The 19,564-nt window shown below is 40.7% G+C and overlaps 2 protein-coding genes across 2 annotated transcripts; one reads left to right on the top strand and one right to left on the bottom strand.

Annotated features, from left to right (window-relative positions):
• The first annotated feature begins 1,027 nt into the window (after positions 1-1,027).
• LOC131693601 (hatching enzyme 1.2) lies at positions 1,028-13,962 on the top strand. The gene is made up of 2 exons (XM_058981531.1): positions 1,028-1,637; positions 13,346-13,962. Exons 1-2 carry the CDS (start codon positions 1,028-1,030, stop codon positions 13,615-13,617), a joined length of 882 nt encoding a protein of 293 aa, XP_058837514.1. The 3' UTR covers positions 13,618-13,962.
• LOC131676916 (uncharacterized) lies at positions 13,674-19,000 on the bottom strand. The gene is made up of 4 exons (XM_058956319.1): positions 18,676-19,000; positions 17,134-18,195; positions 16,481-16,716; positions 13,674-14,840 (listed from the first exon to the last, which is right to left on the bottom strand). Exons 1-4 carry the CDS (start codon positions 18,921-18,923, stop codon positions 14,233-14,235), a joined length of 2,154 nt encoding a protein of 717 aa, XP_058812302.1. The 5' UTR covers positions 18,924-19,000; the 3' UTR covers positions 13,674-14,232.
• Between the last annotated feature and the right edge of the window lie 564 nt (positions 19,001-19,564).

The following is a 19,564-nucleotide window of genomic DNA, read 5'->3' as shown; positions in this document are numbered from 1 at the left end:
TGCCTAATCGTCATTTAACCGCCGAATCACGTGGATCTGGTTAAGTAATATGTAATTTTCATAAACAAGAAACATTTGCTCAATAAATGCATTGAATCAATCCAATGTTGCCATTTAAAGTACAAATCGTTTACTGACAAAGAAGTTGAGTGTATGTTATTCGTTAATTATTACTCAATACGCACGTCAGCGACAATCGGAAGCGCATCAACACTATTATATGGCTGAGAGCAGAAGAACGGAGGGGGCAGGGTGTGCTGCAACCGGATCGATTTCGGAAGCTATCGATCAACGATCGGGAAATGTTATCGTTCCATTTTGCCGCGTAATCAGCCATGATCGCGGTCGCCACCCCGCCGCTTGTTATCTCATTTCTTCATTTGCATATCCGAACCAACCAGTTTCTGATTGGCAATGCAAAACGTGTGCCCGGAGCGCGATTGTATCATTTCGTCGCCAGACAAGACTATAGGGGCAGGTGATTGAGGTGCTCCACAGTAGAAACGAGTTTCACTTTCACTTCCACCGGACACCTCGGCGGGATATTGATGTGCTCAATTATTAGGAAAATGACGCATTGTAATTCTAATCCGCGAAAATAAAATACTGATTAGACTGTCTAAAGTTAGCCTAAATATGCTCGAAAATTTGAGACCCCCATAGCCGGTAACGATCGACACTTGCAATACTTTCTCCGCAAACGCAGCCTACTACGCCCACCTACTCTCGCTCGACGCAGGTGTGAAAGAGAATGTGTAACGATATGCAAACGCGCCTTCATCGAGTATAGAAAAAAAAACTGACCCTCGCGTTGCCCATACCGAATGGCAATGTCATGGCTTGCTGGGATGGTGGCGCGGACCCGACCGGAACCAAACATTTCTCTCTTGTTTCAGTTTAGCTACGGCTTCTTTTCTGCGCGGTTCGAAACAGTATTTTCTTCGGTTTCGACGGGATATCGTTTCTTTCCAAAAAAAAAAAACATATAATGGTTTGTTCTCTGAGGCACGCCGCCACGACGGTGACAATGGTGATCGTCACGCTAAATTTCCTCTATGGAGCAGTGATATTTCCAAAGATACCGGATGTGCTAAATCCTCCCGTGCCGGACAGTGTGGACCTGGTGGAGCAATCCGCCTACCTGTTAGCGGACGAACAGGATCCAGAAGTGACGCCCGGACTGTTCCAGGGCGATATGGCGATGGACAATAATATGTACAAATATTGGAGGGTGGGTCTCAAGTGGGATGTGTTTCCAGAACGACGCTGGCCCAACCGAACCGTACCGTATGCGATCAGTCCGTTGTACGATGTGGATGATCAGGTGACGATCCTGAAAGCTATTCGAACGTTAAACTTCATGACCTGCGTTCATTTTGTACCGTGGAACGGAAAGGATAAGGACTTTTTGCTGATTTGGCCGATCAAGTACCCGAAGGGTTGTTGGAGCTACGTTGGCAAGACGGGCGGAACGCAGATAGTTTCGCTGCAGCCACCGGATCATCAGAGTGTTAACTGCTTGGGCCACGAGGGGCGAGCCATGCACGAGCTGATGCACGCGTTGGGTATCTTTCATGAGCAGTCTCGAGCGGATAGGGATCGGTTCGTGAAAATAAACTGGGACAATATTATACCGGGTAAGTTGGGAGTGGATTGTTGGTGGAATCTCAGGCGTTTTCTTGTACGAATTGTGTGTTTGTTCTGAAGGTCGATCGTTGAGTTAGCCGTGGGAAAATTTGTTCTCAAATTCGGGAATAAAGTGTCATGAATTTTGAAGTCATTTTTTTACGTTTCAAAAACAGGACCGTGAACAAAAAGCACGTGTTTTATAATTGAATTCTATTTTCTTTACGTAACGCCAGTGTAACACTTTTATTTGTGAACATATCTGGTTTTTGTGAACCTCGCCCAATCGTTTTTCTAACCTTGAGCCAGTGCACAACATAATGAACATTATTCATAAACCAAATGTTGACTCGTGGTTTTATTCATAGATCTAGGAACATTGCTTAAGGTTCGACTATACGACGTGAATTTATTTAAGAAAAAAAGCAAGGAATCTCATCTCCCGAATAGAAATGTACAGTAACAAAACCTTGATTTTCACTGTGACAGTACAGTATTTTTACAATAATTTACAGTAAATTTTAGTGTTATGCTACAATACAAAAACAATAAACTTTAACGTTTTTATAGTAAATTTCAATGTAAAATAGACTTTTACAGTGAAAAAGGGGAGTGGTTATGTATCTTAACATTAAAAAAATCAGTTTTTCTCCATACATTTTTTCTCGAAAACAGTAAAATTTAATGTGAATGCACTGTATCAGTTTTTTGCTGAACAGTAAAATTTATTGTTACATGAAATTTTATTGTGAGAACTTGGCATCGAACAATGTTGAAACAGTAATAACTATAATATTTATTATTCTATGATTGTTTGTAGGGTAAATGCTATTGTAAAATTCTATCCGGGCTGCCTATAGATGTCCTCCCATAGGCATCGTCTTAAAAACACTCTTCCTGAACAACATAGTGTAATGATTGGTCGTGATGTCAGTGCTGTCGCTCTTTTTAGTATTCCTGCAAAAAGCGATTTCAATGGAACGCTTCAGATTCTCCGAGGGCCGTTTGTACGCGGGTCATGACAATAGACCTTTCTCATCAAAAAATTTTATATGATAGGATGCTTCCTTTTTTATCCCCAATTCGTTACTGCCTATTGCCCCGATGATTTGGTACCTCTTACTATTGAAAAAATCAAAAATAGTGCAAGCTGCTCATTTAACCCCTTATTCTGAATACCTATCTTGCCTTGTTTCCCCATATTTTTACACCATTTGGATGAACTTCCTGTGGGGAATACTAAAAGGATGCCAGATCTGCATATATATTAGTAAATCTGCAGATTTTGCATTTTCACTGCAGATCTTTTGCAGATTACAAATATTTAGCAGAACAAAACCTATGCCAGCCAATTTATACACTAGCCTTCAACATTTTTGATCAATTAAATTATATACACACTACATTTCTACGTCGCATTTATTGAAGATTTTTGTAGCATTCGGCAGACTTTTATATTTTTACTGCAGGCTATTGTTTAAATAGACCTGGCATCACTGATGCTGAAATGATTCATTCATATACCTGTCAATAATATAGAGCATTGTATGAAAATGTATAACCTCACTTTTCTGACAGTTCGGTGTGCTTGTTTACCTAAGACTTGTTTACACGGACTTTTAAAATTTACATTACTTGAATACTTTCGATGCTCTTTGAAAGAATATCAACTCAAGAGGGATTAGGATTGGAACAATGGTAACCTGGTTCATACATTGACCAATCGGCGCTGGATGTAAAACCCGGTGGCATATGCTGAATCGTAAGATCAAGCATTGGGCTATAAAACGATTGCTTTCTGGATGATGGATAAGGATTTGTACACATTTGTTTGTTTGCTCGTGGGTTAATTCCTAACAAGATGATCCGATTGATTATTCATTTTTAGATGGTGAAGTTTACCTGAACTTTATAGGTAACGAATTCGGTCGATGATAAGTTGTTGAAATGATTTTGATCGTTCAATGTCCATATCGAAGAACGTTTCCATTGGTCAGAATGCCTACCAGCGTATGATAGCTGCAAACATGAGGACAACAAGGTTATCGCTTTCGAATGGAACAATTATTTATTATTCGTGTTCAAGTTCCATTACAGCAAAAGTTTCGTCGATTATCGCATTGTCGTTGATTTAGCCGGCAAATGCAAAATAGCGCTCGGCACTGACAATAAGGAGTAAGAAGGATTTGATTGGAGTGATAATAATAATGCAGAGCATTATACATTCTGGTAGAATATCAGAGAGGAGAAATTATATGTAAATTTATATTATATCCCGAGTAGCCATCATTTTGGCACCGCAATAAAGCTATCTGCTGTATTGTTCAAATTGGCACCAAATAACTAGGCAGCGAATGATAAATTTCATAGTCAATTTATTTACTTTTTCGGAAGGATAAGTAATTAGTATGTCGTGAATATATGTGTCGCCGGTGCCGTGTGTTATGGTATTACCGAACGGAACCGTTGGTCAGAAGACCGTCCTTGTCGTACTGGTCATAGATGCGAGGTTTTTTCTCATCTGATAGCACTTGACATGCTTCGGAGATCTGTCTTAATGCTCTCTACTTAGCGCAGGATACGCGAAACCGCTGCTAGCTTTCGAAAGAAAATTCCTAGCTGCTGCTACTCTATCAGTCTCTCTCTCTCTCTCTCTCTCTCTCTCTCTCTCTCTCTCTCTCAACTGAGGACTACAATTTCGGTCGACTAAATTGTGCTATGAAAATTGTACTTCCTGGAATTTCACCTAACGAGATCAATTCATTGTGAGGAATTTCGCTGCGTTCCAATATTGCTTGCCTCTGTAGGTGATGATGTGTGTGGATTCACTTCGGCAGCCAGCTCTTATGTTTTGGGTAATTTTGCTATCTTATTCTGCTGAATAAATCATCTTCCTAAAGCCTCTACGTTATACTACGGTCACTTTAAAAACGCCCTGCTATTTAATCTTGTAGCTCTCGGCAAGTCAGTAGGTTTGTTCCAGTACACGGAAGTCACTCCGGTATAAAGAGGAGCAAAAATATTTGCTCCTTTTTACTCCGGTTTGCTACCAGAAGAAGAAAAAAGAGAAGAAGAGAGTACAGGAACGATTTTCTCCGGTTCCAGTTTCTCCTGGTACTGGAACAGACCTAGTCCTGGCACTCTTCTCGACTATTCCTGGCACTATACCGCTGGCGTCGCACTTATGACGGTGATCAAGCTTGGCGAGAGTGGCGGTGGTTTCGTCGGAATTGTTCACTCGACAAGCAGTAAGTGCAAGGACTCTGCTACTTATGCCTGAGCCCCTCATTGAAACCTTCGTCCTGCCGGAGTGTTAGCTTCGTCCGATACCGGAGCGTATTGCTGAACCGAAGCAGTCTGCTACTGGCGCTGCTTCCTTCGAATCGGAATCGCTGAATATTCCCGTTAGCCGAATATGTCCAACGTGGCCGAAGGCAAACCGATTGCAGCAACACCACCAGCCGTAGCTGACCTTTTAGCCTTTAATCCAAAAGAAGTTTTGGTCGAATTCATTATAATTCTATGTAAAATTTAATACTGTTTTATTTAGTTTGATTGCGCATATTGTTTACATGAGACACTCCCCTTAATTCGTTGAGTAAGTATTTCACTGCCTTTATAATCCTTTTGGAATCAGTTACAATAATCCATTATAATCATTTTATGATAAGTGTATTGCTAGTTAGGACTTTTATATCAGCCGGGCCCTTTTATAATTTGTTATAAAATCATTATCTAAATTCTTCATAATCCATTGTTACGTTATGTTTATGCACATGGCCAGATAGATAGTTTTTAACTGGGACGTGACGTGTGGATACGAAAAAACCTAATGTCAATTGCAGCCATGGGGAGCTGTCAAATGCAGCCAAAGGGAACCGTCAAGTGCAGTCAGGGGGAACTGTCAAATGCAGCCAGTCCATTTAAAATATGTGAGGAAGAAAGAGTGGCTATGCAAAACAAGAGATCAAATGAACAGAAAAAAAAACATATCCAGGTTTTGTCCCAGGATTTTAATAGAGAACATGAAAATTCGATTTGTTTGCATTTGGCAGTGGGCCTTTTTCAAATGTTTGGCTAGAAATTCCTTACTTCTACAATGAGTCATGTACATGAAAAGTAAAAATGTTAAATTTAACGGAACAATGTATGATGCCGACATCAAATAAAAAAATACAGCTGAGCGACCTTGTTTGGAAAGTGTTAACATTTGGCAGCGAACCAAACCAAGTTTCTCATACTATGATCGAATCAACAAAAATTCCAAGACCATGTAAACAATCTCTCTGAACTGTCAAAAAAGTGAGGTTAAACATTATCATGCAATGTTCTCTACCGAGAGGTTCACTTTAGTTTGTTTACATAACCAATGAACTTTGTACCGCGACTCACCACTTCATTTGTCGCGTTGCCAGGAACTCAAGCAAAAATATACAAAACAGTGTTGCCTAAACACACATTTTGAGTCCCACCATTCTTGCAAAGGTGAAAAAAATACTCAACATTCTTGCATTTTTCAAATTTAAAAAAAATCATTAAAAAATCACGATAGCTCCAAATAGTCTCATTTCAACGGCAATATTCTTAAAAATGTGTAGTCTTTTGAATAAAAATAAGAAAAAAGGGGGTTAGGTCGGACGAGAAAGGTCTATTGATCATGTGGATTCTCCCCACAATAAGCACACTTTTCAGCATAAACAATGCAAAAGTCACCCTCATAATTTTCTGCGCAATTGGGTCATTAATATATATTCTGCTTTTGATTTTTTTTTTCGGTTGCAGTTAAACCACAGACTAACAGACATAACACTATGAGGGAACATCGATCCGGCAATTTTTCAAGAACACTAGCTCCACCTTTTATTCACAGTCCCAAACACTCATTTGCTGATGGGTTACCCTTCAGGTTTGGGAACACTTTTTCACTAGTGGTCTATCCCCCATATGCTTGTTCGTATGTCACAGGCGCCATAATTTCAAATGCGGCCACAGTCCCAACTAAATATATTTAAAATGACTGTTAAAGCGGGCGAAGTATTGTTTTAGAGTGTTATGTCTGTTAGTCTGTGGTTAAACGGCAGGTATGTAGTCAAGATGCACGCAATATAGCAAATAAAAATAGTTTTATGAAATTGAATTATTACGACCGCAACTGCCATTATAGTACCGTGATCCCATTTTTCTGGGATAACTGTCAAAAGTTCTAACCCATGTGGCTAAATTCACTGTCAAGAAAGACCGATAGTGTCAAACGAGGCCGTGTTTATATTTTCATAGAAAATCAATTAAAAATCTTTCTGAAGTATTAAAGGTTGAACATATATTGCTATGCTTAGAACGATAAGCTCTATAGGTTTATGTAATAAGAGGAATTTTATTCTTCATTTAATGACCCAATTGTCACACCTAGCCTTGTTGCTAAAATATCCCAATTGCTTGTATTTAGCTATCCGAGTAAACGATAAGCTCATAGTACCCTCATGCTCATTGTCCAGATTTTTCCCCATTATATGGTATTTTAATAGTATTTGTAATGCGATGAACCCATGAAAGCACCTTATCCAAGGTCCGGTAGATCCCATGTAAAAACATATTTTGTGTATCTGTGGGTTATTGAGACCATTCCATGGTATTTTGATGATTGCAAAATTCGTCACGCATCATACTCATGGTCTTTTTAAGGGATTGTGTGGTCTTTGAGCCCATGATAATTTACTCGGGTAGGCCAGAATCCATCAGCTCTGTCCCTGGCTGTTGAACCAATCTCAAACCAGATCGTGATTGGATGAAATAACAATAACAGGCGTATGATTTGGAAACTAGAAGTACTAAAGGACTGCCTGGAAGTGTTGTCAGAATTGTAAGATACCGTGATTTGGTTTATAAAAACAATTGTTTACTGCGCTAATTTTTGTTGATATTTCGCTTTCTATACATAACGTTTAACTGTAATCATAAAAACTGGAATGGCTTGTTTATCCTTTTCTTTTAGGTGGGATATAAAAGACGACAAATTTACCGTTATTCCGTGACCTATTTTTATCCAGATCACATAAAAGAGATGACGGGAAATAAGCTTTCGTTTTCAGACACATCTAAAACTACATCTCAAATAAAGATTCGATTCTTCTATAAAACCTAATCTAATCTGATTTGAGTATTATAGCCAATTCTCATGATATTGGTTCGCATAGACTCCGTTTTAAATCTAATATAATTAATTGCATATTTAAATATTCATATGAACTCAGCATCGTCCTTCTTTATCCGATCTTCATTCTACTCTACCTTTCCTTCTCTCCTTTTTCCACACTACTAGCTTCCCCTTCATCTCTCTATTTTCGATTTCCTCTCTCGACGACAATAATCCTCGTCTGAGCTGGCATACTTAAATCTACCTTACGTGAAATTATGAGCCTGCCCGTCGCCTTTGTACGGACTGAATCACCAAGCGGATGAGATGCGGGAGCGTTGTGTACCACCTTATCGCGGATTGACTGTCAGCCCCTTCGAGTTCACGCGTTCTGTGCACAGCGATGCTAACTGGCTCAACATTTTTTCAAAAAAAAAACGAACCTTTCTTGAAAAAAAATTGGAAAAAACTGGATACTTGAAAAAAATCCTACTTTTACCTTGTAATGTTCTAGTCAACAATTCAATGAACGACTGTTAAGTAAACACGTATGTTCCATACCTTTTACTGAAAATTTAAGTCGGTTTTTTATATTGTTGTCCAAATTTAAAAATAAATATTAAAACATTCGAATTTAATTGTAATTGTAATAGTCACAGTGGAATTGAACTGTCTTGAAGGTTTCAATCCTAAATTTAAGACCATTTGCCAAACTTAAGGATGCTCTTAAACTTTTCTTACGACACAGCGGTAGCAACTAGCTGAGAATTCAACAAATGTTCATCAAAGTATTTGACACAATGTACTGCCACCTTAACGTTTGAGTAAAATTCATTTGAAATCGAATCAAAATGTACGTTCCCGAACCGTTTCACACACAAGTGGTATAAAAAGAGTTCTGGTTACGGTGGATAAAAATCTTATTCTGGGGAACTCGGCTTCATCCCATCGCTTGTTTGAAAATTCTATGAAGATGAAACAAGTTACAATTTGTGAGACAAAAAATAAAATATTTTGAAAAAACTGGATAAAACTGGCTCAATTTTCAAAAAACTGGAAGATTTTTCCGATTGTCTGTTTGACTGGATGTTGTAAAAAACTGGAAGAATCCAGTTTAAACTGGAAGGTTGGCATCGCTGCTGGTAACGATTGCGATGTACTTGTCTCTCCCCGGTGTGTTGTTGGTCTGTCCGACAGCCGTGCTCCAGAAAATGCCGACAGTGAATCCCGAGAAGAAATGTCTGAAAAAGAACCCTCTTATTGAGGGTCTCTTTGTATGCCTCTCCAGCCGACGTTCCCCGGCTTTTCGTAGGAGAGTTCCAACCGTTCTGGGCTTGAGTATCCACCCAAAATGCTTTTCATCGACAATTTGTCCGGTGCTGTCTTCGGGGCGATGTTTTCTACTGGAGTCTTTCGCTTGATGCACGGTTTTTCTCGTCCCGAAAACGGCGTGCCTTTTGTAGGCTATGTTCTATTGGCCAGCTTCACGTGCGTTTCTTCTCGGGCACAGTCAATGATGCTACTAGCTTTTCCCGAGATTTACCTACGGCTTGCAGAAGTCCAATCCCGTCCCTTGCGTCACGACAGCTTCTTGAAGGGACTACAAGTTGTCGTAGGCCTTCTATGGCGGATCTTTGGGAAAACTGTTGCTACCGGTCGTGCCAAAGTATGTAGTTACAAAACGTTGCCAAGAGGGTGAATGTTTTGACGTTTCTTTGAAAAATGAGTGAAGCCAACATAAGCTGGCTCGGATAGTTGCCAAAAATGACAGCTAACGCGCTTTAAGCAACGTTCACATTGCTACGAGCCAATATTGTTACCACGACCTGAAACTTGTCGAACACAAATAAACTTCATTTTGATGTGCTTAGCTAGAACTTAGGTGATAAAGGCGTTCGGACTTTATAGAGAATAAGCAATGCAAGAAAAATCGAATTTTTCATGTATTGTTATTAGGTTTGTTCCAGTACACGGAAATCACTCCGGAGTAAACAGGAGCAAAAAATCTTTGCTCCTTTTTACTCCGGTTTGCTATCAGAAGAAGAAAAAAGAGAAGAAGAGAGTACAGGAACGATTTTCTCCGGAGTACTTCCAGTTTCTCCTGGTACTGGAACAGACCTATTATTTACTTATTTTGATTCCCACTTTCAAACAGTGTTGTACAGTTCATGTGAATAGACCTTAAACATTTGAAACGTAGCTATAGCGCTACTGGCATTTGGTGGCAGCTTCAGGCAACAAACAGTTTTCACGGGGCTGGTTCCCGGTCAAACCATTCGGAATTTGATTCGAAATCCTGAATGGAGTCAGTATGGATTCCAAATCAAATGCAACAACCGATTCCGACTCAGAATCGGTTGTTGCATTTGATTTGGAATCCATACTGACTCCATTCAGGATTCCGAATCAAATTTCGAATGGTTTGACCGGCAGGGTGGCCAGATAGAATTCCTTAATATCGGTAGGGTCACTAAAAGTTTATCGGTAGTTATCGGTAGGCCGGGTTGTTGTCCCAAAAATGTAGTGTTGACATACAATTGTAAAATAAAGAAAACACAGATCTCAGACCAAATCCAACCCAAAAAATGAATGTTGAGTAGGATGTGTCCAAAATCAATAAAAATCGGTAGTTTTCGGTAGGGATAACAAAATATCGGTAGTTTTGCCTTGGTCGTCTGTGAATCGGTAGCGAAGGCCAAAATCGGTAGGACTACCGATAAATCGGTAGGTCTGGCCACCCTGTTGACCGGTTTGTTGCTCACTACTGCTGGTATGACTTTTTGCTTTTATTTGTTTCGCCGGAAGCTGGGCTGACAGCAGCCGATGTTCAAGGTAGAGAAGCGCTGCTAGATTTTCAAGCGAGGAGCTCACTTGGTGTTTACACCGAGGGGCAAGCACTGAATCATCAAAACGACGCAGTGCCAAAAGTTGCACTCAACTAGTTACTTTAAGTACCAATATGTACTTGAAATACTTTAAATACTTGCATTTCGTCATTACAGTAATGTTTCGATTATATCACGGTCGGTCTGTATTTTAGCGTGATATATTCAAAACAAAACAAAAAACTACATTCAAGCATTAATCCATGTATTTCTCTTAACAAAAAGCATTAAAAAGTTAAAGTTAGTCAAAAAGAATAAATCATAGTAGGGTAATGTGACTATTTTTGCCATGTTTATCATACTACCCATTTGAAGCCGTTGGTTAGAGCAGCGTCCGACATCTTTGTTCAACGCATTGGGTCAAATGGTATTGTATCAGCGGATATTTTTTCCCACACAGCTTCACTTTACGTATCCCGTACTGTTTCTTAAAATTTTTGAACCACCCAAAACTAAACTTGAAAGAATTTGGCACGTTAAGGTTTTGGACAAATATCTTGACTATTAACCCATTCATGCACATGTTGTTTGTGGACAACAACGTTTTTAAACAGCTATAACTTTTTATTGGGACGAGATTTACTCACAAAAACAAGTAAGGCTCATTAATGTGATTATTGTCTTTCATGTGAGTACTAACAGTTACAAGGATCAGCTCTAGATCTGAAGTTATTTCAATTAGTCTGATTGGATTCCGATGGAGCAGTGCTGCCAGGAACAGTCTACGTTGACGACGGAAAATGATTTTTTTATATATCTTCGTTATGGTGCAATATTATTGAAAACTGATAAAACTTATGAATTTAGACTGTCGTTGGCTACTTTTTCCACATAATTGGACTATTGTAATTATTCTAGGAGAATTGTATTGAGCATTAGAAGGTAAACATTGACCAGCTTCTAGCACTGCCATGGAAGCACCTATCTTTATGAAATAGGCTTTTCGTGTTTCTTGACCCCACCGTTTTCAAGGAAAAATAGTTTTGAAACCCTACATGCATTAGAAAAAAGTTGGGCATGAAAGGGTTAAAATCAGTCTATTCGAAGGGCCTACGGTTCAGTTCTCGTTGTGTCAGCATCCATAGAAATTGTCCCATATCCAATCGTTGATATTGTCCTTCCAAAAGAAAAGTATTCACATCAATTCAAGAGAAAATGCATATCTCTGCATACCTACCATATCTTGCGTATCTTGTTTTTCTCATTATTTTGTTAGATTTTCCTGCGTATAACTAACAATTAAGCGAATAAAAAAGAAGTCTATTTTTTACCCGCTGCACCAGACGCCCCCTTAAGGACATGGCAAATAAGTTACGAATAATTGGAATCAGCCGAAAGATATTTCGGCAATCCTAGTCATTGCAACAACGTTTTTGAAAAAAAACAAGATTTTAAGAAGATTAACAGATTCACGTTTAAAGCTTCGCGCCACGCCCTCCGCCCGCGATGAACAGCGCCATAACTTTGCTTCTCTGCTTAGATCTCTATAAAATTTCAGATATATTCTTAAGAATCTATACTTTTAGATAAAAGAATAAAAAGTTCGACTTTTTGACCGACCTCATCATATATAAACTCTTATCGCAATAGTCCGAAGCCCAATAATAGGCTCATTACCCTACATGTAAATAAGCAAATCAATTGTAAAAATATCTTAAAAGTGCCAGGACACAACATGTGGCTTAATTGGATCAAAACTTAGTGTGCCTTGTCTGTTTTTCAAAAAGCGTGATATAATCGAGATAAAACCGTGATATAATCGAGGGTGATATAAACGAGTATTGATATAAACGCATAGTGATATAATCGAAACATTACTGTAATTACATTGAGTATCTTCTTATTAAGAACAACAGAAGTATTTTTAAATACTTCCATTAATTACTTTAATTACATTCAAAATATGTCGGTATTTTCAATACGACGCACTCGAGCCTGCTAGTGCAATCAAATCAAATAAAAAAAATACCACGGCGATCTGTAATTAATAATCTGTTTTAGTAACTGAAAACAAAAATGAAACAGCGATTATGCCAAATGGATAAATCTCAAATGGGGTACAATCGGTTTTACTATCCTACGTATTACGAAATGATGTCGGGCATCGATTCAGATGCTACTCATTAAGCCTAAACGATGGCCACTTGACGATTATTGGAAAATCTTCCTTGCAAACTGCGTTAACTTTCGTAGAAAAATGGAAAATTTGCATAAGAAAATCGCATTAACCTGAGTGTAACTGTTACAAAAAATGATAGAAACTTCTCAGGCCGAGATGAGATTTATGAAACGCGCGTTATCATTATTTGGCTCTCCTTCGAATCAGCCTTATACCGTAGTTTATTTTAGGCAAAGGATACGTACCGCAACGTAAACCGGGAACATTTGCATAATTTTGAAAATAGGCATAAAAAGTCGCAGGCTGTCGTAAGCGAGAACGGCCCTTATTCTGCGTGACTTTCCTAACCCAATTCTGAAGAGTCACTTCGGGTTACGTGAGACGCCCATTCCCAATAGGGACATCAGTCGTACACATACAGAAATTGTGACATTTTGGGATTTAGTGCCTAGCTACAACTAGATTCATTCTGCGAATTGAAACATCCGTACAAATCTGCACTGTATCCGGACTCCCTCCATCGTACCTCAACCAGCATTAATCATTTCACCTACACCGACCATTTCCTCTCGTCCCAAACAGCTTTCAAATCAAACTTCGAGAAACAATCGCTGAAAAACACCACGTACAACTTCGAGTACGACTACAACAGCATAATGCACTACGGCAAGAGCTACTTCAGCGTCGGCAAAGGTAAGGCCACCATCGAAACGAAGATGCCCAATATCAAGCTGGGCCAGCGGCAGGCACTCAGCAAAACCGACTGCCTGAAGATCAACGATCTGTACGAGTGCCTGGATAATCCAAGACTGAGCAAGAAGTACTACAACCTGTGCAAGACGCTGGGGATATGATCCGGACGAAGAAAATCAAGGATGTGCCATTTTGTTTGTGTATAAAATAAAAACTATTTATTGCAAGTGCACTGTGTTTATTAGCTTCTTCGTTTTCTTATCGAGGAACCATACTAATTAATACAGGGGAATGTTACCCGCTCGAATTGGGTGGTTCTAACCACAATGCCTTTACAAACTTTGATCTTAAAGTGTTTTATTTTTTGGTTAATGTGATTGCCATTTCAAGCTATAAAAAAAACTTCAAATAATACGAAAAACCTGTTGGTTTATAGTGATACACGACTGATGCTATATCACAGCAAGTATAATTTGTAAGTAATTAGTTTTTCATCTCCTTCATCCCGATTATCGGTGCGCTATCGCTTATTCGTACTTTCCATTTCTGGTTCGATCTCGGAGGGCAAAAATTCACTATGTATTTCGTTTCTATCAATCTAGAAGAGTGTGCTTGTATTATAAAATGAACGAAACTATTTTGCTTTGCGCAAAAACAACTAAAAACAATACTCCTGTTCTGATTGGGTTGGTTTAAATTAAATAGCATACCTTAAACAGTAAGAGATATTTAAACGGTGAGTTAAATCTAGAAGAGTTTAGAGATACACGGCAAGTTTAGTCGTTAAACTTAATGTGCTGCTTCGTACTACTGCTTCCAACTACGCTCCGGACTGCCGTGGAGCTAGAACCAGCACTATATCCATTCGAACTAGATCCGTATGTATTCGAGCTAGATCCGTATGTCGTCGAGCTAGATCCAGCACTGTATCCATTCGAACTAGAGCCGGCACTGTATCCATTCGAACTAGCACTGGCACCGTAGGAGGTAGACGACGACGAAGCGCCTCCGCCGTAGCTTCCCCCACCGTATGGTCGTTTCATTCCTCCACGATCGCCTCCCTTGTTGAAGCGATCTCGCCCAAAATCGTTTCCTCGTCCACCCTTGAAAGTACCGAAACGGTTTCCGCCGCCACCACCGCTACCGTACCGATTGAAGCCACCACCGCCGATATGGCGCCATCTCAACAACTCTGGCGGTACAACTTGCTTAGCCTCTTCCAACACTGCAACCAGCTCTTTGGCCATCTTGCGCTCGTTCGATGTGAAGAAGGTGTACGCTTCGCCGGTGGCATTGGAGCGACCGGTTCGGCCAATTCTGTGCACGTAATCCTCTGTCTGCTGCGGGAAGTCGTAGTTGATGACCACCTTGATGCCGTCGACGTCTGTTTATTCGGGCGAAATTGAAATAGTTGTGATCATGGGATGGTTTTGTTTAGGTTCAATGCATTTTTGGGTAAGCCAACGAAAATAATACCTGATTCTTTGGAAGATATTTTGTTGCTAAACCATTTAAACTGAATACAAGTTACAGAATGTTAAATTACAATTGGTATTAAAGATAAACCCACGTGGTTGTTTTTTAAGTTTTACTTTTTTAAATGTCTTCAGAAAATGTACCATTGAGGTTAAAAAATTTAGCGTCAGACTCCCATAGAACATGGGACAATCATGCGATTACAGGTAGTACATAAAACGATGTAGGTTACAGATTCTGCACACAGCTAGCGAAGTGTCAAAAATTGCAACCAAACGAGTATGAGGGAATTGTGAGAAGGGGAAAGCCCATTCAAAACTTTGGGATCTTCCGTGATATCAGTTTATATTCATGGTGGCTATTTTTGTTTTCACAAGTCTGTATGTAGTCTAGTGTACGTGTCTTATCTTCATAAAATTGTAGTCTTCCACGTTTGATTTTAGCAAGAGTGCACATGGTTTCGCAACAAAATATCATTGTCAATGGAACGCGAATTATCGACACCTCTAATATCGCTAATAACGTTAGTAGCTAAACACGACCTTGATGACGTGAAACCACGAAATGATAACTAAATGTTGGGTGTGCGTGTATGCAGCAAGATGATCAAAACCTAGAAATCAGCCAAAGATACAAACCATTCGACATCCAACGCTAGAATCACAAACAAAAAGCTGCCACATTTCTGAGAAATGTTTCTCCCATATAACACCGCAAGGACACATCGTATGCGAACGACGTTTGTAACAATCAATCAGCCAACAATGCGGTTATGTTGTAGTCTCCATCGCCAGTGCTGTTCCGGTAGCCGCCGCCATCCACGGATGACAAGGAAGCGTTCAGATTCCTTAACGACGACGACCGATTCAAGGCCAGATCCAATGTGTCGAAGGGAGATAGTGGCCTTGCTGGATGATTCCTGGTAGATGTTCTCCCTTCTTGGACTTGGATCTGAATGGGGGCCTCTTAATTGGCGATAGAGAGCTGATCGATTGTATTGAGACAAAGATCCCTTTTTAATTCAATTAAACCCATTTGATTCTGCGAGGCCGAATGTTTCTTCACTGGATGAGGATATGTATTACCATCTCACTCGATCATAGCCGAGGCTGTTCCATTGTTTCGATCGAAACAGCCATTCGCTTGTCGCCTTTCATTGCAACATTTATTTCGCATACACTTTTCCCGGTCTTGGCGGAGGCGCCCTTCAGGGAGCACCACCGGCAACTGCACCCGGGTGAAACGTATGCAAAGCGTTACGATTATTAGTGAGATGCACAGGCAGTCGCAAGCGATTGCCAACGTTATTATCCCCATCGCGAAAAGTTCCGGCCTCTGGAAGCAGAAAAGTGAGAAAAGAGAAAATGGGAAAAAGGTTCGTGAATCATCTGGTACAAAGTTGCTTTTTCAGTTCAGGATTAGTCGTACGTTCTAGCCGAAGGTTGCCTTTCTCCTCTGATTCCAGCTGGTCTTGGCCAAAGGACCGTTTGGTTCGTATCTTGACAAAATTGGCTGCATGATTAGAAATAAGATGAAAACGGGACTTACCTAGACCACGAGCAGCCACATCCGTTGCTACCAGAATGCAGTTATTCGAGTTGCGGAAGCGGTTCAATGCTCTCTCGCGCTCCACCTGGCTCTTGTCGCCATGCATACCAACCGAATCTTGTCCATAGCGACGCAAGTAGGTCGAAATCTGGTCGCACTTGCGCTTAGTCGTAGTAAAAACCAAAATTTTGCCCGGATTTCCACGGGAATGCAAAGTATCCAATAGTTTTCCAAGTCTATAAAAAATTAAAATACATAAGGTTAAAAACCACCGATAGCGAACGATTAAGGACGATACATCAGCTTGAATGCGTTTTTCGTGTGTCCGTTCACACGTGCCGGACGTCAAAACGTTCCGAGGTGTTTATGTTGTGTGTGAATGCCTCCATTTAACTGAATGTAACTAATCTTGACGTTCCGTATCGGTGACGGAAGCATGATGTATCGTGTGAATCGTACTTAAGTGTTTCTTCAACGCTCATCTCGAAAACACTGCAACGTCATTATGTGGACGCTGAGTTTTGTATGTGTCAAAGATTTTACTTTTCGAGCAGTTTTAAAAGCACTGATGGGACAAAGGTTTAAAACTTGATATCCCGACCAGCGACTCTGTGCTCGGTTCATTTCAAAGAAAAATAAATTCTAATACTTACTCATCGTTCTTCTGATGTTCCTCGATAACCTTAACATGTTGGGTAATATTGTGATTAGCGGACAGCTCCAAAGATCCTACGTTGATCTGCACGTATTCGCCGAGATAGTCCCGGGCCAGTCGCTGAACTTCTTTCGGCCAGGTCGCGGACCACATCAGAATCTGCCGATCCGGACGGATCTGCTCCAAAATCTTTCGAATCTGGGGCTCGAAACCCATGTCCAACATACGGTCAGCTTCGTCTAGCACCAGATAGGTGACACGTTGCAGTGTTGTGGTTCCGCTTTCCAAGAAATCGATCAGACGACCGGGAGTAGCGATAACAATTTCGACTCCACGTCGAAGATCACCTGCTTGGGGTCCCTTGCTAGCACCTCCAAACAGGCAGGTGTTGCGAATGTACGACGACGAACCAAAATCGGTCGCCACTTGTTGGATCTGCTGGGCCAACTCACGAGTTGGCGCTAGCACAAGGACCAATGGACCGCGGATGCTCGGGTCGGGTTTTTGATGGTTAATATGAATGATAGCAGGCAGCATGTATCCCAAAGTCTTACCGGAACCGGTTTTTGCAACGCCGACCATGTTCTGCCCGCTAAGAGCGATGGGCCATCCCTGAGCCTGAATAGGCGTCGGTTTCTGGTAGCCCTGTTTCTCGATCTCGTTCATAACATAGTCCGGCATGTCAATCTCATCGAATTCGGTAATTGGTTTCGGACAATTACCAATCAGGGTAATGTCATGCTTTTCTAGAAACCGGTCAACATCCCGCTGTGATCGATTTCTGATTGCTGGATGTTCATGGTAAAAGTCCTTCTTGAACGGAACCAACTGCATCTTGCTCCAGTTGATTTTCTGCAACTGCTTTCCGTCCATGGACCATTTATCGCGGCCACCTCCGCCGCCACCACCGGAAGAGCCGCCGAAGCGACTTCCACCGCCTGCTCCCCCACGGAATCCACCGCCATCGCGGCCACCGGTATTACGCTTGAATTCCGTCCCCGTGCGTTTGACGCCACGGTATGAGTCCTTCTTGTAGTCGTCACGTTCAAATCGCGGAGCCCTAGGCAAACAGAATAGAATTAAATTTTTCGTGAGTTTTTTTTAACCCAGCTGAGTGTAACGACAAAAATCAAGCTTTAAACATTTCAGCTTTGGCAACAGCGCACTTTGAACTTGACAACAACGCCAACCGTCCCACTTTCCGTTTGTTCCCTATCACATATGATTCGTTCATTCTTTATTGGTTCTCACATGACGTCACTCGACGATCACGTTTTCAGACAAGTGAGCTGCAAGCAACCAGCTGAAAACCAGTCGCCATTTTGGATTTTGCTTACCACGCTCTGGCAGATTTCAAGTTGCAAAAAACGATTTCATCATTTTAGGAAAATTTTACTCATGTCAAAACGAACGATATAAGTTCAAAATTACCTCCGAGGAAAAAGTAATTTGAGGAATTTCCGATAAAATTCGTTTTTTTCCAAACCATGTGCTAATTAGAAATGGAAAAAAAAGAATGCTTCCCAAGCGAAATACTTACATTTCAAAGTCTTCGTTGCTCTCCTTGTCTACGGAAACTGCTGCTACTGAGTGGCAATAAACTCTAGTTCCTCCTTGGAGCACCGCTGACCTCTGCTGTTGATAGGAAACGACTTCCGGCCGCAGCAAGCTAAACTGCCTTGTTGCGAATATTGGACGTACGCTACGTATGCTACTGCTGTTAGCTGTCGATTTGCTGCAAACAGATGTGGCAGCAATTAGTACACGTTTCACCTGACGAATGAGCATCTTCCGCGGGGTAGATTCCTCTTAAAAGCAAAATTTTCACACGGCCCAGCCGTGCGCTACCTATGAAGGGGCAAAAGTTCAGGAGCAACACAAGAGGCGCACTACCAGCACGGGAAGACACACACGCGATGCTTACCTAATCACAGTCACGAATGGAAAGAGAGTACACGCGAAAAGGTGCTGCTTGTGTGCGATGGATACGAGCCCAGCCGCACAGCGAAATCCCCGAAGTGTGACGTTTAACGTACTTCGGCAGTTTCTGTGCGCAGGGTTTTTGAAATAGAGGGAATTTTTTGGACATCGAAAAACATCGAAGTTTGACGTACACGTTCATATTCATTTGCTCAAATTTGAGTAAAATTGATAAAATTAAATTTTTTAGTTACTCAGTTTTGAGTAATGAAGTAAAAATGTATACACAGTTATGATAGAAAAAAATAACATTTGCAATATTTAAACAGAAAAATTTACTGTAAATAATTTTTAAACTGCCGAAATATGCTTGAACTCGCCGTCGCCAAATCATAAACAGCTGTTCGCAGTGAACCAAATTACGTTCGAGCGCACCCAACGATGAATCAAGTGCACCAGCTTACGTACGGTGCCGATGTCGGCCACAACGTATTCCAGGGTGGCAATTA

Source organism: Topomyia yanbarensis, chromosome 1 (assembly GCF_030247195.1).
Source record: "Topomyia yanbarensis strain Yona2022 chromosome 1, ASM3024719v1, whole genome shotgun sequence".
Classification (NCBI taxonomy): domain Eukaryota; kingdom Metazoa; phylum Arthropoda; class Insecta; order Diptera; family Culicidae; genus Topomyia; species Topomyia yanbarensis.
The sequence above is the reverse complement of the archived record's forward strand: the minus strand, read 5'-3'. Positions and strand labels throughout refer to the sequence as shown.

Bases quoted from the DNA above. Each gene is read 5' to 3' on its own strand.
- LOC131693601 (XM_058981531.1), top strand. From the start codon at position 1,028: ATGGTGATCGTCACGCTAAATTTCCTCTATGGAGCAGTGATATTTCCA. The intron at 1,638-13,345 runs GTAAGTTGGGAG...CGTCCCAAACAG, and splicing joins CTGGGACAATATTATACCGG to CTTTCAAATCAAACTTCGAG.
- LOC131676916 (XM_058956319.1), bottom strand. From the start codon at position 18,923: ATGCTCATTCGTCAGGTGAAACGTGTACTAATTGCTGCCACATCTGTT. The intron at 18,196-18,675 runs GTAAGTATTTCG...CTGTTTGCCTAG, and splicing joins AGCAACGAAGACTTTGAAAT to GGCTCCGCGATTTGAACGTG. The intron at 16,717-17,133 runs GTAAGTATTAGA...AATTTTTTATAG, and splicing joins GAACATCAGAAGAACGATGA to ACTTGGAAAACTATTGGATA.